A 21258-nucleotide genomic window follows, 5' to 3' on the forward strand; every position below is an offset into this window, starting at 1 on the left:
CTGCCCCTCGGAGCCGGGTACGGTTACAGCCAGCTCGGCGGCCGCCGGACTTGGCAGGCGGGAGCTGGCTGCCGGAGGATGGGAGCCGAACAAGTGAGCATTCAGGCTGCCGCGGCGGCAGCCGCCCCTCCACGCGGACCTCTCCGCCGGCCCGTCCTGCGGGAGGAGAGGCAGAGCCTGCTCTGCGGCACGCTCGCCACGGCCCGCGTCAGGCGGAGGCACGGCTTTTTCTTTGCACGGCTGTTCGAGGAGATTCCTGCCCGCTCTGTTTTTCCCCCCCCCTGCCTCGTACGTAGTGGTCAGAAAGACAGGGAGGGATTCGAGGATTGATCGCCCGCCTCTTTTTGCCCTGCGTCTCTTGCGTTTCCCAGGCTGATGCTTGTGCCTTTTCTGGATAGCGCCGGCCTCTCGCCACTTTATTGATCCCAAAGCTCCCGGACGTACAGTTGCTGCTCCTCATCTCGTAGCTGCAGCGTACGTTTAGCCTGGTGTCTGCTCTCGCTGCTGAAGGTTCAAGTGGAGCACAGAGTTTGTGGAGCTTGCAGGCTGGAGTTCACGTTTTTTGCAGTGATTAAACTTTTTTGTTGGCTCGTTCAGCATCCCTGAATGGGAAAGCTCCCAGTTCTTTGAGATACGCCTGTCTTTCTGTGATTCCCCCCCCCCCTCCCTTTCTGTGTTTCTGTCCTTCTCTGGACCTGTTTTTTCTCTGTCCTTGTTTTTCTACATGCAGTGATTTCTTTCTTCCCTTTGCACTTACCAGACTTCATTGCTGCTGCTTTCCATCTTCACAATTTTTTTAGTAAGTGATTAAGGAGATAATGATGATACTTCTGTATTGGAATTGGACTTTTTATGTGCTACTCCAGTTGGGTTAGTTGGAAACAGGAGAATTAGAAACGCTCTTCTTATTTCATGCTGTCTGCGGAGCTGGAAAGACAACCTTGCATCAGTAGATTCAGTCTACAACTCGAAGGGTTTTCTTTGTGCTTACAAAGCCTAAAAACCGAAAGGACTGGATTCTTGCTGAACCGTCTGCACATCGTGGGTCCCATAAATTTGCTGACATCTGGCTGGCAAGCCACGTTACGCGTCTTTTTCTAGAAAGTGGTTCTAAAGAACTTGAGGGTTTTCTGTTTCCATCTTTAATCTGGAAAGCCTTCTGCAGGTCATGTTCTCAGGCCTATTTGAAAGGAGACGAAAGTGTGAAGCTGCTCACTAAGAGGATTCCAGATTTTTATTTTTTATTTATTTTTTATTTTTTTGCCAGCCAACTCTTGATTGAGTTTCTTTATTTAAAGGTCTCTGCTCGCTGGGCAGCCATGTGCCTTATTTGCTTCTGCCATCTCTTCTGTTCTGAAAGTAACATCACTTCAGAGACCCTTTAGAGCACAGGAGCCTCTTTCAAGTGCTCTGGGTTTTTCTGCACCTTCCCTCAGCGGTGTGGTATTGTCTGGATGAAGTGTCTCTTCCTTTCCAGCAACCTTTAATTCATTTTTTTTCTCCAAAGGAGTTGCTTCTGAGGTCACCTCAATTCTCTGCCCAAGGGAAGTTCAGACTATAAAAAGTCAACTTTTCTTGTCCTTGTTTTGTTGTAAACCCGCTTGCAACTCTGAAAAAAATAACCACGCTTTTTGCATGCGGCCCAGATTGTGAGACTCGGCTTGTACAGAGCTAATCCATGGAGAAAGCTCGGTCCTGTGAGTATTCTGCAAAGCACTGGCTTTTTCTGGCCCGAGGCTTCCCTTTACCTTACAGTCTCGCAGTGCTGCTAGTCAGAGTCCTCTGGAAAACACTTAGCCATTTGCTTTTTCTGTGAAATATCTGTACCTTTGGATTGAGAGTTTGCCCAGGACTTCTGCAGGAATGGCTCCTTAAGTAGCCACCGTTTTCTATTTTTTCTGTGTTTTTGAATAAAAATGCTAGAAAAGAGGCGCTCGCTATCTTAAGCGCTAAGCTCGAAATTCCTCAGTGCTGTCCCATTAAGACCTCTTCCATGCTCCTACTTCTTTCTCTTTTCCCTCCTCCCCCTGCAATTCATGTATCCGCCCTGAACTTAAAACCTGGAAAAGGCAGAAAAGCCCAGTAGGGCCCAGGATGAGGGAGAAGTTGGTTCCCGTTCAGATAAGGCAGTTCCAGGTAAGGAAATGCGTTTTCCCAAAGCAAGGAAATTCAGTTGCGGCTTTCCGCTCTGCCGTGTCAGGTTGGCTGTCACAGCGCAGAGCTGGCCCAGCACTGCGCTGTTCGGCCCTTGCAGTACCCAGGCACCAGTCACAGAGAACTGCATTTAGTGATTTTTATCAGAGCGTTACAACTATTAACTTACGTTAACTTGCAGGATGCTCTTTACAATTTGAATGTGGAACACTTGAAATATTAATGATTTGAAGATGTAATTGGTAGATCTCTTAAGCAGTCGAGGAGCTTGTGTTAAGTGCTAGCACTGTGTTTTCTTTTTAACGCACCATGCAACGTGTAATGCCTTTCCTTCCTATTTAGGCTTGCCTGTATTCCCAGTGTCTCCGCACATGAAGAGCCTTTCATCCACCAATGCAAACAGCAAAAGGCAGGCTCAGCCAAGCTGTACTCCAGCCTCGAGGTTGGCTGCCAAACAGCAGAAAATTAAAGAAAGCCGGAAGACAGATGGGCTGTACACAGATGAAGAGGAGGATTTCCAACCTACATCTCTGCTGCAGAAATACACTGAATGTGAGAAGCCATCAGGGAAACGTCAGTGTAAAACAAAACACTTGGCACTGCAGGAGAGGAGAAGGAGGTCATCTCTGACAGGGGATGACACCACAGATATCGAAAATGCTGAAGATAAGGTATCTTTATTTAGACTTAATTGTCCACTGGCATCACTGAATGCAGAGGCAGCCTGCTTAAAACTAATGTGCTGTCATGCAGGGTAGCTGTGATTTCGTTCAAATTTTTCCGTGTATGGTTTGCGCATTTTTAATTTGCTTCTCTTAACCTACCTGAGCTTAAGCTGCTGTTGCAGGTTTTGAGGAACCTTGCCTTTAAGAGCGAGAGTAGATGTTTCTTAAGAAAATTAAACGCGGGTAGAAAACTGTAATTCTTGGCTGCCAAAATGCAACCCCATCCGCCGTACTGTAAAAGCGAGGAGGGAAGAGAACAATTCCGATAACGATGATTTTGACAGGTCACGGTAACGAGGAAAGTCAGGAAGCGACCGGAGCCTACTTCAGACTGTGACTCCTCGCCGGCCAAGTTGTACGAGCAGAAGCTGTACGAGCGCCTGCAGCAGACTCCCTCGCTGCTACCTGTCCCTCAGCCCGCGCAGCTGCAGCTGGCGAGCCCCCCTCAGGAGACCACCCCGAGTCGCCCCATGCCGCCCGAAGCGCGGAGGCTCATTGTCAATAAGAACGCGGGGGAGACCCTCCTGCAAAGGGCAGCCCGCCTGGGGTATGAGGTAAGGGTCCTTTCTGAATGCCCTGAAGTAGGATGCGCGGGGGCTGTTGCTTCGCCTTTGTCACGTACGCGGCGTGTTTTCTCTGGAAGTCGCTTTTGAGGTGCCGGGCTGTGCGAGCGTAGCGTGCTGCGGGCGTTCCCAGGCGGTGCCTTGCTGGACGTGAGGAAGGTGCTGGGAGGCCAGGCTGTCCGGGACCATAGTGGGTTGTTTTTTTGTTTGTTTGTTTTTTTGGCAGATGTGAAATTACATACCTCTTTCTAGTTTTACCCCAGGAAATTTTGCAGATTGGAAGCTTTGAGTCTGGTCTTTGGATTTTGCATGTTCTGCCTCTCCTACTGCATTTCCCTCCCAGTGCCTCCAGGTCTCGTGGCAGGTCTCTGCGGGAGCGCGTCCCCGCTGCTGTTAGGTCCGCCGGGGGGACATAGGGTGAGCAGCATCCTGAATGAACGAGCAAAGGGTAAAGTTTTATAAGCTACCCTCGCTTCTGTTTAAACATAAACCACCTGCAAACAGAATGGGGGTTTTTTTTGGTCTATATGGTGATATTTAATGAGCTATATGATTTTTGCTTTTGTTATTTGTGAAGAACACGTAGTTCAGAAGGATTTATTTTTTTTCTCTGTGTGACTCAGGCTATAAAGCTTGTTGTGCCCTCTTGCATGATCAGGTGCATCACAGGAGCACTGTAAATGTTTTATGCTTTGAGTCTGGAGCTTCCCAGCGTAGCTGGAACAATGTTGTCTAATGAAACAGACCCCCTGTAGCTTCGAAAATCAGTAACTGATGAGTCTACCAGCTCTGTTGTCTTGTGGCAACCTTTTATTTGGGAAATACAGGCTTGCAGGTATGAGCATCGTTGTTGCTTAACTTCAGATCTTGCAAAGAAGCGTTTCGTTGCTCACAGTGATTACTGATTTGCTGGAGATGGGTCCCTGAATTCAGTCCCAACTGCAAAGTCCGCCTTGGCTGGGAGAGGACAAGTTTGACCTCAGAGTGGGGTTCGTGCCCCGCTTTGGCAGGCTGAATCAGCCCAGGCCGGGGTGGAGGCCTGTCTGACCTCAGAGACCTGTTGAAACCTTGAAATACCCTTTGTATAGTTGGAGAGCTTAGTCTGGAGGGAAGCCTTCTCCAGCCTTGGAAGGCAGGATTTGTCTGGAAAGGTTTTGTTTACCCTAGACAAAGGCTTGTGCTAACTCGGGGCACTTTCTGCTTTAGCGAGGAGGAGGAGAAGTCGTTGTTACAACGTTGCCATGGTAATCTTCATAATTTACATGATTTGATTTCCTATGGATCTAAAATTTCCCATGGATCTAAAACGAGAGCGTACGCCTGCTCCAGACTGTCGGCGTGAATTTTCTTCCTGCGCGGGAGCTGTAGCTGGCATGACTGTTGGCGCGTAGCAGGCTGCCGGGGACCCTCGTGCCTGTGCCCGGCGTAGCCACCGAGGTCAGAGGGAGCACTCACAGGTCCGAAACTCAGTTACAGACAGAGGTCTCGCTCAAACAGGGGCCGAGGACCCTTGGGTTGCTTTGGCGGTAGAGGGAGCCGTCTGCGGCAGTGGCTGTTGGTCACAGAGAGCCGGGGATATCTGAGCTCGCCAAGGCGAAGGTCCTGAAGCCTGTGGATAACCTTGTGCTCTTACCGCACGTTTTCATCATAATTTGATTAGGGGTTTTAATTTTTGATCACAAGGGCAGTCCTTCAGCAGCTGACTTGAATTTATCCCAGAGTGCAAGTGAACGACTCATTTTTTTAATATGCCTAAATATTCAAAGTGCTTGACTTGATTGTTAGGCCAGACTAAAAGTATCAGCCCGGATTTTGTTACTGACCCAGTGCGAGGCGGGAAAAAGTGGGACGACGGGAAGAGGCTGATGTGTGTGAGTTGTGGTTGGGATTTGGCATCGGCAGTGTCTTTCAAGGACTGGAGTGGTGGGTGGTCACACCACCCTGTCAGAATTTAATTTGGCCTGTGGTCAACTGTGATAGTTTGGTCGGCCATGGAAACTGTGTAGCCGTGGGGTGTGTGTGTGTGTGTGTGTTGGGTTTTTATTTTTCCCCCTTCCTTCCTTCCCCTCTAGCAAGCAGCCTGCTGCAATTAGGAGAAAGCTGAATTCTGTCGGTCTCTGGAAAAATTCTAGGAGCAGGGCTGGAAAAATCAAGAGTATTCAAGAAGTTGCAAATCCCTCTTAAAAGAGAGGGGGAGGGGAAGGGAAAAGGGTTGGTTAACGAAGCTAACTGGCTGGAGCGTGAACTGTGGCAGCTGCGCGAGCCTCTTTCCTGCCGCCCCTGTTGACGTCCCACGTGCAACCCAAGCTCTGTGTTGCGCGTCGGGGCTTTTTGCCGCCGGCCTGGGCGGCCGTGGGCGTCTCTGCGGGCCCTGCCGCCGGCCGTGCGCGCGCTCGGAGAGGTGGCTGATGGCACGGCTTGCAAAGGGAAGCTAAAGCAATTCCCTCCTTCGTGGGCAATATTCCCAGCCTCCCTTTTCCCCTGAGCTGCTTCCCGCGGGTGACGAGCTGCATAGATGGCTGCCAGGCCCGCCAGGAGCCCAAGCGCTGCTAGCTCCGGTGCCTCTGCCCTGCTCTCGGATGCACGGTGGGGACGTGCCCCGGATAGTTAGGGGGGATTTGGTGCGTAAAAGCTGACGTGAGCGTGAAACTTCGAAGGACAAACGTGGCTTGCGTCTGGCCAGATAAACTGCCTGGCTGCAGCTAACAAGGCTGCTGGAAGGCAGCACGGCAAACGGTCGCCCGCTCTGGCAATCCCTGCGGTCTGAGCAAAGCCCCACCGAAGCTGCTGGGAAGCTTTGCGTTTTCGTCGCTAGGCTCCTGCGTCAGGTCTTGCTTAATCAGGATATTAGCAGCCCGTCGCAACGTGTGCTCGTTCTTGAATCCATTATGTTTTCTCCATTTGAAACAAATGACTTGAGATAATAGTAGCCTTAAAACTGTAATTTACTTTTTGTGGAGGGGGGAAAAAGGAGGGGGAATTATAGGGAGCATAAAGTCCTTTTCAAAAAAAAAAAAAAATTACAGAAGGCTTGCGTAATGAATGTGATGCGAGAGGAAACACTGCTTGTCTTTGTGCTGCTTGGTGCTTTTTAGTCACTGTTTGGACTCGGAAAGTTTTTTTTTTTTCACTCTTAGGGAATTTGGGATTAAGTCCTGCCTGGAGAGGCAGTGAAATTAGAGGCATGCGTGGTGTATGATAGGGGTGGAGAAAGCATGTTGTTTGTTTTTCGGGGGTGGGGGGGGTGGGTTAAATACTCGTAAAGACAGAGGCTATCCAGGCAGGGGGAGAGGTTTCAGGCTGGTGCGAGGGTCTGGTCCGGGGTCCCCCGCGGCGGCAGGGCGGGAACCGGAGCTCCCGAGCAGCCTCCTGCCCGCGCGCTGCTCCTCGTCCGCTCCCGCGGGACTCCCCGCCCGGGTCGCCTCTGCGGTTCGGCACGGGGGACGCGCTCGAGTTGCGACGTCTTGGCTCGTTTTGGGGCTGGGCGGGGAGGGGTAGCGCTTATTATTATTAGCAGGACGCGTGCCGAGGGCATGCGGTCTGCGCGGGGAAGATGCAGTGGGAAAGGGGCAAGGTTTTCCTGCGAAACGTGGGTGGGAGAGCCCATCGTGCCGGGCTGTCGCGTGTTGCCGGAGCGGAGGGCACCCCTCTTCGCAGGCCAGCGCTGAGCCTGCGGGTTCGCACGTTACCCTGTGCGGTTTGGGCTGACGGAGGGCCGGCGGCAGAAGCAGCGCTGGCACGGATCTTGCTGGTGACGTGCTAGCTTGACTCTTCAGATTAACTGCGAGCGATTTTCGGATGCCTGGTTTAAACAGAGCACCTGAATAGACGCGAACTGCCCCGTGGCCTTTCTCTAGCGTTACAGAGAGATGCTTACGAAACCAAAGAGTGTTTGTGGCACCACATGTTCCCGTGTTCAGCAATGGTGGCTAATTTTTTTGTAAATTGAATAAATCATGTTAAAAAAAGTTAATGAGGCATTTAATTAATTAACAATGTAGAGTTTTATGGTCTTTGTGGTTACATTTTGTGGTTAATGACATTCTTCTTATAGCCTCTTAACATAGAATTGCCCGACAAAATTAGCTTTTTCGTCCAGTGGTAGCTATTCCGCCCTAGAACGAGCCTCTCCATATTATAAAAATAGACGAAAGTTCTTTTTTTGAGTTTCAGAATCTATTTTAAATGGTAACTGCGCGTTAAAAGTGGAGCTGCGTGCGACAGCTGCTTCTGCTGCCTGTATCCGTCAGCTCGTTTGCCTCACGGGGTGGTCTGGTTTTGAAGGAAAATTCTTACCTGCGGGGTATAATTTCACAGGGCCCTTTCTTACAGATCGGCGAGGGCGCGGGGTGAAGAGCATCCCTTTCAGAGCAGTTTTTGGCCGTGCGGACGATTAGCGGGGACGTGAAAAGCCCTCGCTTGGCGAGACGCGGGACTGTTGGGATCCCGGGTTAAATTGATCCGTGCATCAGCTGTAAGTGGTTGATGCGCTTGATCCCAGCGTCAGGTGTCCGGGTTGCTTTCCGTGCCTGGGACAGACAGCTCATTAGCTTGCCGCTCTCCGCTTTAGTCTGGTTAGTGAGGGCCTGCTAAAAGAACAGCTTCATGCTGTATCCTAGATACCGATTCTCAGGTCAGGTATACCGAGAGCGCAGATTATTGTGGGCTTTCCGGTAGATTTTGAAACCGGGCGAATAAATGCATCGCACGCAGCGTTTATTTTATTCTTTTGTTTTGACAAAGCAAACAGGCTCCCCCAAGCGCACGCTGCTTTGTGATAGAAGTGCGGTAGTTCGCAGGAGTATTGCTTAACCTTTGAAGGTAGCAAATGCAAAATTAATGGCTTGCAGCTGATCGTGGAACGTGCGGGCCGTTCTGTGCGTACGGCGTCGTCTAAAACGCTTTTTTGCATCTGACACAAACTGAGCAAGACTTGCACCATCCCAAATTTTTGGTTGAGTGATGGAGCAGTCATTGTTTCAAGGCTGCGCGACAGCATAGAGCTGAGTCTGGCCTAGGCTCTCAACCATGGCACATTTGACTGGAAGATGAATTGTGTTAAATTCACATGGCTTCCCACAGCGATAGGGTAGTTATTGGAGCCTGGCATCTGGCTTTAGTTCTGCATGCAGGAAATCAGTGTGGGTGAAAATGGGATTTCCCTCGGCTTGACAGAGCTAGGCTTTTTTGTTTTCCGATAGCAAACTGTCCTTTGTGTGTCTTAAATGTGTTTTGTTTTGGGTCACGTGTGGGTGTTTTTCTTTTTTAAAATTAAACCGACATTGGCTATGCTACTGTTGTGCGTGCAGCCTTTTGTGCTTAAAAAAACCCTGCAAATGTTAGAGTAAAAACCTTTCTACTAGTTTTACGTACAGGAGTTTTGGAAAGTGGAAGTTGTAAGTTTTTCCTGTGAAATTTGCATGTTCTCCCTCTGCTACTACGATTGCTAACGTTAGCGACTGTGGTCCCAGACTCAGTACGGCGTGGTCCAACAGTCTGCTCGTGAGAAATTGTGGTCTCTGCTGCGACTGCTGGATAAATGTGACTTTAAACAACTTCACCTTTTCTTTTCCTTTTGATTGTCCCTTTCGGGAGAGGGATAACTTTTGCATATTGTATGGATTTTGTTTGTTTTGCTGGTTTTCTTTCTTTCTTTCTTTCTTTTTTCATTTTTTAAACGAAGAAAAATCTGTGCATCTCTGCAGTAACAAATAACTTGATGTATCTGTTTTTCCTCCTCTCCTATTTCCAGGAAGTGGTTCTGTATTGTTTGGAAAACAAGGTCTGTGATGTAAATCATCGTGACAACGCCGGTTATTGTGCCCTGCATGAAGCCTGCGCCAGAGGCTGGCTGAGCATCGTGCGACATCTCCTCGAGTACGGGGCTGACGTGAACTGCAGCGCACAGGATGGGACCAGGTTAGCAACACCGCCGTTACTAAGATTAAGTGGCCCGAGCCCCGCCGCACGCCGGCGGAGCTGCACGTGGCCGTGGAAATGTCACCAATATGCGAGATTAGTTTCTTTTGCGACACAGCGATTAAAGAAAGCGCCTCTTCCCTCCCTCTCTTTGCCGCCCCTTCATCCTCCTCCTACTCCTGAAGGAAACCCCCACAAAAGCCCCAAAGCTGGTAACGCTCCCTTGATCTATCTGCTTGGTGGCCGTTGTGTTGCTGGTCCTTGGGCAGGAAGGTTCAGGGCTGTGTAAACACCTCCTCTCTCCGATTAATAAAGCAGATGGCATGTTTTTGTTGTGACTTGAGTTTATTGTAATTTTTTTTTCTACTGGGAGTTTTAGGAAGGGTTTTAAGAGTTTGTGAAATTCCCGATTGAACAGCGGGAAGGAATGACACTTGAGCTGCAGTCCTGTTTGTATACGTGCCAGGTCTTTTTAGTTGTGCCAAAAGAGTGGTGTTTGCCTCGGTAGTAGTGTTACTTTTAAGAGCACTTCAGGCTTCTGCTGTGATTGGATGTGTGAGTTCTCTGTATGTTACATAAAAATGTTGATTTACTTAACTGTTAGGTGCATCTGCTCGGTTCATTTTTTTTTTGCCTTTTTTTTATGCAGATGTTGGCTTTTTGTTTTCTTTCACACAATACTTAGTTCCTGTACTGGCATAAGAGATACTGAGCTTTTTTTTGCTTTGTGGATATAGACAATGCTGCTCTGCATCTTTTTTTAAGCTTCTTGTGTATAGCCTAATTAAAAAACAGTCTTTATCCAATTTTTAAATACCTCTCTGACTGTCTCTGCAGGGCTGACCTTGGGATAACTTTTCCTCAGTGAATGCAGAACCTTATTCAGTCTATTTATTTTGGGGGCAGGTCACTTTGTATTCTGTGAAGCTCCTGCAGCTTGTTATCTTTAATGGTTTATCACATTCACTATCACCATCCAAATAGCCAGGGAGGTAAAATTAGCATAACTAAGAGTCTACCTCTTTTGTTTCTAAACTCTTTATTTATCAACTTGGGAAGGGAGGAGTCAGGAAAACAAAGTCCCAAGAGGTCTGGTAAAGATGGTCCATTAGAAGTTCATGATGGTCAGTCGTTACCAGCCCATCACTGCAGAAAGGAAATGTTTCTGGAGAAACATTAAAACTATGGCTGAATTGTCAGATTCCTTCCCCGTCATCCATTTCTTTAAAATGAACAAAAAGGAAGAGAGAGAGAGAGAAGTCTTAAGTATCCAGACTGATGAGAAACAGCACTGCGTTTTCTACTTTCTCAAACTTTAAATACATGACCTATGCAATAGCAATGAGTTGCCATGAAGAGACTCCTACATTATTTATGTCTTGCTTGTCAGAACAACCTGTATAGAAAAATAACCCCCAAAAGTTTCTGAATGGTCTTAAGCACTTAAGAGTTCAGAGTCCACCTTTGATTTCCGCTCACAGGTGGGGTCGATTGCAAGAGAGAAAATTGGCTTGTAGACCCTGAGAAGTTGTTTTGGGGAAAATGCGTCTTAGAAATAAACATAGTAATAATCTGATCATAGATGGTAACGTCAGAACTCAGCTTGTGGTTCCCTTTATTTTTTTGATGGCAGACTTAATTTCTTGAAAAGCTGCCCAACGGACAGTGTGAATCCGAAACACATCTAATACACAGATGAAAGATGGTATAGTTGCCCAAAATTTAGCAGGATAGAGAACAGAGGCTTCTATAAGGAACTTCAGATCCACATTATCCCCTGCCTTGTGGTATGGCCAGACTTCAGTATCTCAGTGGAATAAATTGTGACATTCATAAGACAAATCCCATTTCTCTCTTGAAGCCTTAATAAGTTTTTGTCCTTTTAGCTTTTAGGGGGAAAGAAATAAGTGTCAGTCTTCCTCAACTTCTTTGCTTTTTTAATTGGAATTCCTGAGCCTGTTACCCATTTGGAAAGATATCCAGATTTTTAGTAATAAAAGAGCCTTGTGTCCCTCCCCTGCTTCTTTAACTACCCTGAATACGCCTTATTGTCCCCTCTGCCACCTCACCATCCCACTAGCCAAAGACATTTTGGGTTGTGGTGGAAGTTCTCAAGTTTCTGGACAATAATAACTAACTTATTTAGGATTCCATTCAGACAGTTGATGGTAAATCCTTGAAGACCCGTGATGTAACTGCATATGCCATTTTTGTCCGTGTGTCCCCCTTGGCTTTCAGTTTGATCCCAGCTTCCTGGAGTTAAGAACTGCGTTACTTGAAGTGACTGACTGGGAGATGCCCTCTCTCCCCTCTTTCTTTGGGGGTAGCTGTTCTCTACCTGCATCGCTGGTCTGCCCTACGTTCAGCGGGCAGTAGATGAATTAGGATTTCAGCCTCCGAATAGGCACCATCAGAAATCTCGGCAAAGTCAAAAAAAAAAAAAAAGGGGGGGGGGGGAGGGCACGAAATCGTAGTGAAATGGAAACGAGGCGGCCGCGATTTGGCGGCGGAGGTATTGTGCGGCCGCTCGGTCCCCCTGGTTCAGCGCTGCTGCTCTGCCCGCGCACCTAATACTTCCTGCGGAGCACAATATCCTTCTGGCAGCCCTATTCACGGCGCATCTGGCCCGGGCTAAATACGGCAGTCGTCAACGTTTTCCCCCCTTAAACTCGCGGGCTGATTGTGGCTCTCCAGGCGCGAGGCCATTGTTAGCAGCGTGTGCAGGCTCTGAATGCACAAGCACTCTGCTGCCGAATTACCGGCTAATCAAAGATTACTGCCGAACGAACGGGGCGAGATCTTTAAGACCTGTCTCGAAGGTGCCGGCGGTCGCTAAGGGCTCTTAATCGTCTTACCTATAAATAAGAGTAGACCGTGAACGCTTTTTCCCTGACTGAACCCTGCTTAAGTGGAGATGCTCACTGAGGGCAGGGAGGGGGGATAAGACCGATGCCTGGTATTAGCGAGTGTGGTTGCGGGTGTGTTTGGCCGCATTGCCTTGTTCTTCTTGTTTTAGCTACTCAGCATGCCCTGCTTTAAAAAACAAAGCCATATGCTGAAAATGCAGGCATCTCCTGCCAGTTATCGAGGTCTCTCTCTCGCTTCAAACACTGTGGTCCATTCACGAGATGTGCTCTCCGCAGCCAGTTTTGTTTTATCCTTCTCTCTGGCGGCTGCTGAGCTCAGCCTTTTTATTTTTTATTTTTTTACCCAAAGAGTGCCATGCCAAAATGGCTCTCTTCCTGTGTCCTTTCAGTTGGTCTTGGCAGAAGGATCCCCTCTAGCAGCTAATTGCGTTAAAGAAGAGTCAGCTGGAGGAGCTGCCCTCCTGCAACTCGTGCCTTGCCTGTTCTGGGGGGCAGCCTTGTGTAACACAGGAGATGGAAATAAAAATACAGCACCAAGGTACCGTATTGCTTGACGCATGGTGAGGCCTCTCCTTGCAGCAAGGAAAATGTTGATGGTGCCTGAAAGGCTGAGAGCAAACCCTGACTGGTCTAAGCAGTTTATAATTTTGGTGGTGAAATGATAAACCCCTAGTGAAATGTTTTCCTAATTCTAGTAGCGGTAAAAATAGTACTAAGAATTTGACAGTGTACAAGAGAGGATTGAGATGCGTGTCTCCTGTAGGATATTACGGCTCTTGAATGTGCCCAAATCCTTCTGGGGCCTTTCGAAGGGTTTGTTTTAAAAACAAGCTGCACTACCTTTAACTGTACCCTCGGGCACAGAGGATGTTTCTTTCCAGGATGCTGGGGTGGGGGGGGATTATTTGGGCAGAGAAGCCCAGGAGAGCGCTCCCAGGCATCCCTCCTCCTTATCATCGGAAAAAGCCACCAACTCCCACAGTCACTTGTGTGCCCTGCAGGGAGGTTGGTTAAACTCTGCCATGGCCAAAACGGTTCCCCCCGCCCCCGCGCCTGCCCTGGCGGGGGTATGTTAGTACCTGGCTGTGCTTTTAGACGGTGCAGCTCACAGACTTGCTGAAAAGCCGTGCGAGCCAGCAAAACAGAGGAAAGGAGTCTGTCGGTGTTTTCTTATTCCTTTTTTTTTTCTCCTGACCTAGCTGAGTGGTGGTGGTGGTCGGGGGGGGGCTGGCTCTTTATTTTTTTCCTCCCTGTTTTTTTCCTTCCTTCGCTTCCTTCTATTTATCGCTCTTCCTCCTTCCTCACAGTTTTGCTGCGCCTTTCCTTCCCGTTACTTTTTTTTTTTTTTTTTTTTTTGGAAGTCTCCTCTCGTGCCCGGAGGGAGCCCGCTCTCCGCGGCCCTGTGCTCTCATGCACGAAAAAGCCGGGGCCAAAGGGCGGCCGCTTCCTGCAGCCTTGCAGCCGGTGGAGGCATCGCCCCGGGGGCTGCCGCGCGGCGAGGGCTGCCCGGCCTCTGCCCCGTCTGCACGCGCTCTTGCGGTCGGGGTCCTGTCTGGGGTTTACAGCCGGCGGGCTGCGACTTTCCTTCCTCGGCAATTTATGTTTAATAAAGTTGGCCGGGTGTCGTTAAATCGCTTTAAACGCTGGGTGCTGATGTAGATGCTGTTTTTAATAAATTAAGGGATCATCTTGAATTCATTACTGCTTCAAAAGCTATTTAGGTAAGTCAGTTAAAAAAAAAAAAAAAACCACAGACCAATAAACCCACAGTCCTCCCCCCTAAGAAAACAAAACCAGAAAATGGTAATTCTAAAATAAAATGGAAAACGATTCAAAATTAAAGACTCCAATAAAATGAGAGAGAGAGGGGGGAAAAAGCATCCTCACCATTTGGAGACAGCCTTAACTCTCGTCTGTTCTCTGTGCCCGTTGCCAGACTTTCAGCAAGAGATGCTTCATGCCCAGTGGGGGACACGAGTGTTTTCAGCAAGGATGACCTTTCCTGCTATAAATGCGCAAAGTGCTGTGACCTGACAGCTCAGCCCTGGACACTTGCTGACAGCCGGAAACACCTGATACTTCTTCAGCTTCCGTGTCAGCACTCCTGTGTGTTACCTGTTTTATTGTATCGGTTGGGATGCTTAGCGCAGGCCAGATCCCAGTGCGTTAGGGGCCGCATACCCGGATGTGTAATACTGAGACAGTCCCTGCGCTGAAGAAGTGAGAAAACAAGTAGACGCAGGAGAGTAAGGCTTGCAAAAGGACCCTGGGAATACGGTATTCTCAATGCAAGAAAATGTAGCCCTGCCTCTCCAGCACGTTAAGCTTTCTTGAGCATCTTGGATAGTTTATGTTGCATTACTCATTTCCCTAAGAAATTGATAATGGATATTCTGACCCTTTGCAAATGATTCTTGTGGACCTTTCTGGTCTTAAAATTTGATACTGGCTTTCTAAAGAACGCCAAGGTGGGCTGTGTAGGCACACAGGTGTTGCACGCTCTGGTGTCTGGCCCAGGAGGTCTGGTAGATGGCATGAACTGGTTGAGGACTGCAGTCAGCAGCTCTAGGATCATCTGCTTGCCCGCTGCGTTGGTAACCTGGCATGTGCAGGAGGGAGGCAGTGCGGGGTAAGCCCTCTCTCCATAGGGAACAAGCCTCAGGCTCCCCAAGCCCGCGTCCTCATGTCAATATTTAGTGTGCACGCGTTAGAAGGAAAACTACGTACAGCTTTCCTGCAGGATGAAAGCAAGCGCGAGTGCTTCGCGTCTGACAAACGTTAATCGCCCTAAATCGCAGCCTGCTGGAAAGTGCTTGGAATAAACACACCAGGAACATATCTTTTTTTTTAAGCTGGATCACCGAGTCCTCCTGCAAAAGCAAAGCTGTGCCATAGAGGGGAAAACAGTGGCAGACCTTTCTCTTCTAGCTCCTCCTATACCCTGATCTTGCTTTGTTTTGATTTACTGCTTGTGCTCTGTCCTGAGCTCACGTGGATGCCAGTCCAGACCAAAGCTGCGGTTGGTGAGGTGGGAGGTTATCGTGTGGAGCAGAAGGAGCACGGATGGGACACGGCCCTCCATGCAGGGGGGGAATTTCATCCCTAGTCAGTAGTTAAGTGTTGTTTGGCCCATTAGGGCACTGAGTCGATTGGTACACCGAGTATGCTTCTAGTGTACTTTCTTTATTGCTTTACTTTTCCTTATTTTCTTTTCTTATTTCCGTTATTTTTCTGTCTTTCCTTATTTTTGTTGTGTTCCAATAGGTCTTTTTGAGAGCTTGAAAGTCTTGTTGGGGGGCAGTGGTGTTTATGCTTGGCAGATTAAAGGAAGAGGATGTTGAATTTGACTCCCCTTTCAGTGTTCAGTCCCCTGCTCATGGCCTTCTAAGGAAAAGATAGGATTTTAATGTGTCTTCATTAGTCTGCAGTGCAATACGCTCTACTTCTAGACAACTCTCTGTTATATATAATCAATTTTAAGGCAAAAGTTAATGAAATTTATAATTAGTTATAAGGAATTCTAAACCTGTAATTGCAGGCATGCGTATTAATGAATAATCCTTCTGTAGGCTCACAGAGTGTATGTCTAAGCTTTTATATATTGTTGATATTTGCTAGCATAAAATGTGTAACTTCTGTATGGACTAAACTTAAAATAACATATTCTGAGAGGAATGGTTGAATTGTGCTGTAAATATCTTCTCAACTACTATTTAAAGAGGATATAGTGTGGCAGTGTAATTCCTGGCAAATTTTCATAACTTACTTCTATATAGATAATTTAGAAGCTTTGGGGAACTGGTTTACGTGTTTGCCCAGAGGCTGGCTGAATGAGCCTTCACTTCCCAACATGTTGTTAAATTGGCAGAGATTTGGAACGGTGGAGTGACTTGAAGCAAAATATATTTTTGAGGCTTCACACAAACTCCTGCTTTCTGGTACAGTGGTGTAATTATTGTACTGGCCCTAGAAATATGTAAAGCAGTGGTGAATCAAGGTAACAGAAATATCTGCCCCAAGCAGCCTGTCTGTGAGAAGACAGGAGGGGAGGGAATGATGTGCAAGTGAAAACGACAATGAGAAGATTGACAGCTGTATTGATAGTGCTATTTGCTATAAATAACCTCAGTCTGAAGTCAGAAGTTACTTCTCAGACACGTTTGCATGATACTGTTGTGTCAAAACGTAACACCATGGTCTTTTTTTCCTTTTTTTCCCTAGACCAATCCACGATGCAGTAGAAAACGATCATTTAGAAATTGTTCGGTTATTGCTGTCCTATGGTGCTGATCCAACGCTTGCTACGTACTCTGGGAGAACCATCGTGAAGATGACCCACAGCGAGCTCATGGAGACGTTTCTCACAGGTGTGTTTGCTGGACATCTCCCGCTCACCGTTCCTGGCCCCCGAAGTCCAAACAACCCAACTTTGGGTCATTTCTGCCATGCAAACAAGCGTTAGAGCACTGTTAAGTAGCTCTATCTCTGTGCCTGAAACCCCAGCGATTTGCGAAGGGAAGCGTTGTTATGGGGGTTGACTCCTTCTAATCGAAACTTTTAATTAGACGTAAGGATTGTGCCGCTATCAGATTTGATAGGTAGGAGGTCAGTGGGCTGTTTCAGCGCTTTCCGTTTTCTGCTTGAAATGGAAAAAAAGAAACTTGCCAAATCTCCTAGCAGTTAGTTTGTTAAGCATACTCATGTTTTGCTGTGATCTTGCTTTTTATCCATGAGGTACTTTTCTTTTCACAAGTTCAGCCTCATTTTATACCTGAAGTGCTGTGAAGCTCTATTAAATGTTCGCATTTTAACACATGTCCATATTCTAATATGTTGTTAGTTTTTTTCTGTTTGTTTTGGATAACGGTACTGTAACTCCCTAATAATTTTACCTCTGAAAATGTTTGTAATAGTCCCAGTCATTGAGTTTAAATACTCATCCACGTATCTGTTTAAAATGGTACCATGTGATTAACACATACATATATCAGGAGGGCAGTAAAGTGCAGTCTTAGGCTTCGCGGTGCCTTGAATCTCAGTATCTTTTCATCAACTCCACTAGCAAATCTCTCAAATTAAGTCTGTAGAAAATACTTACAGCTTCTGAACATATCTGCGTGGAAAGAACTTTTCCGTCATTTGCTTTGGGGCCACTGCTTCTCCCCCAAGTTTGGTGTTCAGAAAAATGTGCAGGATAAAAAGTGTGGCCTGTCTTGTGTTTCGAGAAAGTAAAGTGCTGCTCTCAGTTGCTGAAGCTTAAGTTTGGGTCAGTCCCTGTTAGACCTTGGGTGATTATATTTTGTGATGGGTGATTATTTTATGTGATGGGAGAAGGGAGGCAGGGGAGAAGTGAATTCCAGGAATGTTTGCAAGACGAGTATGTGCATGTGGTTCTTTGTAGCATGTGCACCAGGAATATGTTGTGGATTTTCTTTGATGGAAGGTATGAAGTATGCATAGCAAGACTGCCTGTGACACACAGTCCGCTAAACTTGCCAGCTTTTTGTTCTCGTCAGTATGTTATTGTTGTTGTTTTTTCCTCTCCAGAGTATTTAACTGACCTGCAAGGTCGAAGTGTTGATGACCCTGGTTTGTACTGGGATTTCTATGGCAGCTCTGTGTGCGGTGAGCAAATGTTACCCTTTATTTCTTTATACGTGGAGAAGTTTCAAAACATGCAGCACGTGGGGGTGGGAGCTGTTTTGTTTTCATGGTAGAGGAAGTTGGAAAGGAAGTAAACTGGTTTTATTTACAGATCACATTATTGGAAGAAAAAGCAAGACCTGCAGCAGTCTCTTAAATGCTGACTTGGTATCTTTATTCTTCTTTAATTTAGATCCAAAAGAAGAATCTGGATTTGACATCTTGGCAAATCCTCCCGGCCCAAGTGATGAAGATGAAGATGGCTTTAGCGATGTGTTTGAATTTGAATTTTCAGAAGAGCCTCCCTTGCCGTGTTACAACATTCAAGTGTGTCTCTCTCAGGGGTAAGAACAGATACAGGTTTTGGGGCAAAAGTGACTGAAATGATCTGTTTAGAATGGCAGCTGTTTGTGTGTTGGGAAGTGCACTTGTCTAGTGTAAATTACGTAGCAATACATACCTGCTGCACTTTTTGGAAATAGCCTAACAGGAGGTGAAAGGGGAGGCAGCTGACTTGTCTGTGCTCACAGGCCTCTTGAGTGTGTAAAATGAACAAAAAAGGTTTGATCGTAACTGTTGTGCTCATGCTAACTTCCAGCGATTGCATATGCCTTACAAAATGCCAATAGCATAAAAAGCTGTGTGTTAGGCAACGTATTTCAGAGAGGAATGAATGATAGTTGAACAAGAAACATCAGGATTCCTTCGCTCGTCCAGACAGACACCTTGATAAGACGACTCCCCAAAAACACGTGCTTCTAGCACTTCAATTTGAATCTAATGTTTGTAAGGGGTTCTTAATTTTATTTAATGTTCTTTTCTGTTTTGTGCAACGGACATGTTTTTTTGGGTGACAAAACGGCACCGTTACTGCTATTCCAGACTCTGCAGCAAAATGGGTTTTAACGCCTGAACTGGATCAAACAAATAAAGAAACGCCTTACAGAAGATACTGAGATACTTGATAAGCAAAGACCTGAAAAGTTGTATTATGTATTATTTTCAAGACATAAATTAGTTCAGTAAAACAACTACTGTTTGCCGTTTGCACCAGTTTTGATGATAGGTGTGGGGAAAATAGTTTAAAATACTAAAAATGGAAAAGCGTGGGTTTTGGCGTGTTTTTATTGTTTGGGTGATGGATATGACTTAAGTCTTCTGAAGCGAACAAGTTCAAAGCTTGAATGGAAAAATCGTATTCTTAATCTGAAAAAATCCTCTCTTGACTTATTTTTAATACTGACACCTTTAGAAGCATGGATGCTGAAACTTCCAGTTATAATTATTGGCCATCGCCTAGCCTGCTGCATGCAATGTCAGGCTCAGTCAGGCGAATCCCTGAACGCGTGACTAGCCGTCAGTACGGCTGCTCACGTGCCCTGGGGTTTATAGGCTTGGGACCAAAACCAGTGTCTCTTATCACCGCTCTGCACGCCTGTTCCCCCCCCCCCCCTTTCCACAAAGCTGTTGGTAACAGTAGTATGAGTAAATACATGTGTGCCAAAATTCATTGTGTTCCACCCCGTGGGCAGTGCTCTTGATTTCAGCAGGATTATTTGTGCGAGTACCGTAAGAAGGGTTTGTCGCGCTGTGACATGGGGACTAGTCGAGGAGCCTGTAATTTAGCGACCGTACTTGAGCGTTTTTCTCCTTTGCTTCCACAGACCACGAAACTGGCTCTTGCTGTCGGACGTGGTGAAGAGGCTAAAAATGTCATCTCGCATCTTCCGTTGCAACTTCCCTAATCTGGAAGTTGTCACAATCACAGAGGCAGAGTTTTACAAACAGACTTCTCTAAGTCAGCTGTTCTCTTGTGCTAAGGACCTCGAAGCTTTCAACCCCGAAAGCAAAGAACTGTTGGACTTGGTAGAATTTACAAGTGAACTCAAGACTTTGCTTGGCTCCTCGCTTCACTGGTTGCATCCACATGAGGACCCTCCCTTCGATATCCTTTGGTGAACCATCAGGCCATTTAATGTACAGTACTATATACAGTTACTTCTTTATGTATATGTGTTCAAATGCAATTGTTTCTGTAAAGAAAGGACACTATTAAATATGAAAATATCTTTCCTTTATATAAGAGATCTGAATTCCAGTTGGATGGATTTTGGAAGAATTTTTTTTTAACTTCAATCAGTTTTTACAAAATTGTTATATAATGTTTCTTTAAATGCACACAGGCTTTGGGATAAGTTTGTTATTACTTGGAACACATTTTTTTTTTTTAAGAACACACCCACACATTGACTTTGTTTCATACAAAGCACTGATTACACAGAACATACTTTTTATAGGTGATGTGATCAAAGTCATGTGGCTTGTTTGGGAGATAGAATTCGGTAAGGCACTTCGTGATATTATTTTTGTTTTTTTGTTTACAGAATTACCTGCTTTGGCCAGGTAAGCACTATTGAATATAATTCAATAGTTTGTAATATAAATTAAACCATATCCATACGCATCAACTAATTGTAAGAACTTTTATATCCTAATTTAAAAGCTGTGAAATTTAGTTTTCACACATCAAACCGGATTGTTTATATATGTTTAAACATTTTATGCTCTTTATTTAAAGAAGACTTTGAACTATTTTTTCTGTACCTTGTAAAATATTGAAAAACTAACATATGTTGAAGTTGCTTGAAACTGTACATAAACTAAATTTTCTGAATTGTGTGTTTATGTTTGAGATCTGTGTTTTAACTTTGTAAGTAAATCTTCTGCCTTTGTATTTATATTTTACAAAAATTTTCTTAAAGGCAATAAAACTGTTGAGAAATGAAGATGCTAAGGTGACTTCCATTAATTCTGTGCATGATTGTGAAATGAGCTCTGACTTGTTAATGTTTATAAAAGGAGGCTCTGCTTGCATTTCCTGAAGCAGAGTAGAGCTGGCACAGGTGCTGGAGAGCATTTTATGAAATCTGATGTAGAATCTACATTGCCCTTCTAAATTCAAGGTTACAAGAAAACATTGGGAGCCTTTTATGGGACAGAGGTTTAAAAGCAGTATTCACAATACTTTTTGCATTACCTTTTGGTTAAAGAATTGTGAATAGGTTCAATTATTTTTCCTCCTTTGTCGTCTTTTTACGTTGAATTGACTGAATTTTCTTTTCAGTGGTGTCTGTGGAGGAGGGGAAATGGTATGAGGGCAAATGCTTTAGTTCTTAATACAAAGCCTTAAGGCTACGAGCACACTTTGGGCATATCTAAAGGGAGAATTCTTCGCGGAACAGAATTTCACTCTGAACTCTGAATCTAGGAGACTGGACTCCCTAGGCTTGGACAGGCCCCCTTTCTTAAGGGTCTGATCAGCTGATTGTGGGAAGAAGTTCTTGCTGTGAACCTAAAGTCTGAAATTTGCTTTGGGACTGTTTTTAA

At 46.1% G+C, this 21258-nt stretch overlaps 1 protein-coding gene across 17 annotated transcripts in view; it reads left to right on the plus strand.

The window, feature by feature from the left end:
- The window catches only part of BCOR (BCL6 corepressor), an 84155-nt gene extending 63498 nt beyond the window's left edge, over positions 1 to 20657 (plus strand). For all 17 annotated transcript variants that reach the window (XM_068916520.1, XM_068916576.1, XM_068916554.1 and 14 more), the window contains 7 exons: positions 2497 to 2825; positions 3164 to 3433; positions 9195 to 9361; positions 16450 to 16595; positions 17776 to 17853; positions 18065 to 18215; positions 19536 to 20657. In XM_068916520.1, the coding sequence (XP_068772621.1) occupies positions 2497 to 2825; positions 3164 to 3433; positions 9195 to 9361; positions 16450 to 16595; positions 17776 to 17853; positions 18065 to 18215; positions 19536 to 19830 (1436 nt within the window). In that variant the 3' untranslated portion in view covers positions 19831 to 20657. The remainder of the gene's footprint in view (positions 1 to 2496; positions 2826 to 3163; positions 3434 to 9194; positions 9362 to 16449; positions 16596 to 17775; positions 17854 to 18064; positions 18216 to 19535) is intronic.
- The last annotated feature ends 601 nt before the right edge of the window (positions 20658 to 21258 follow it).

This window comes from Struthio camelus, chromosome 1, assembly GCF_040807025.1.
Source record: "Struthio camelus isolate bStrCam1 chromosome 1, bStrCam1.hap1, whole genome shotgun sequence".
In the NCBI taxonomy this organism is placed as follows: Eukaryota; Metazoa; Chordata; class Aves; order Struthioniformes; family Struthionidae; genus Struthio; species Struthio camelus.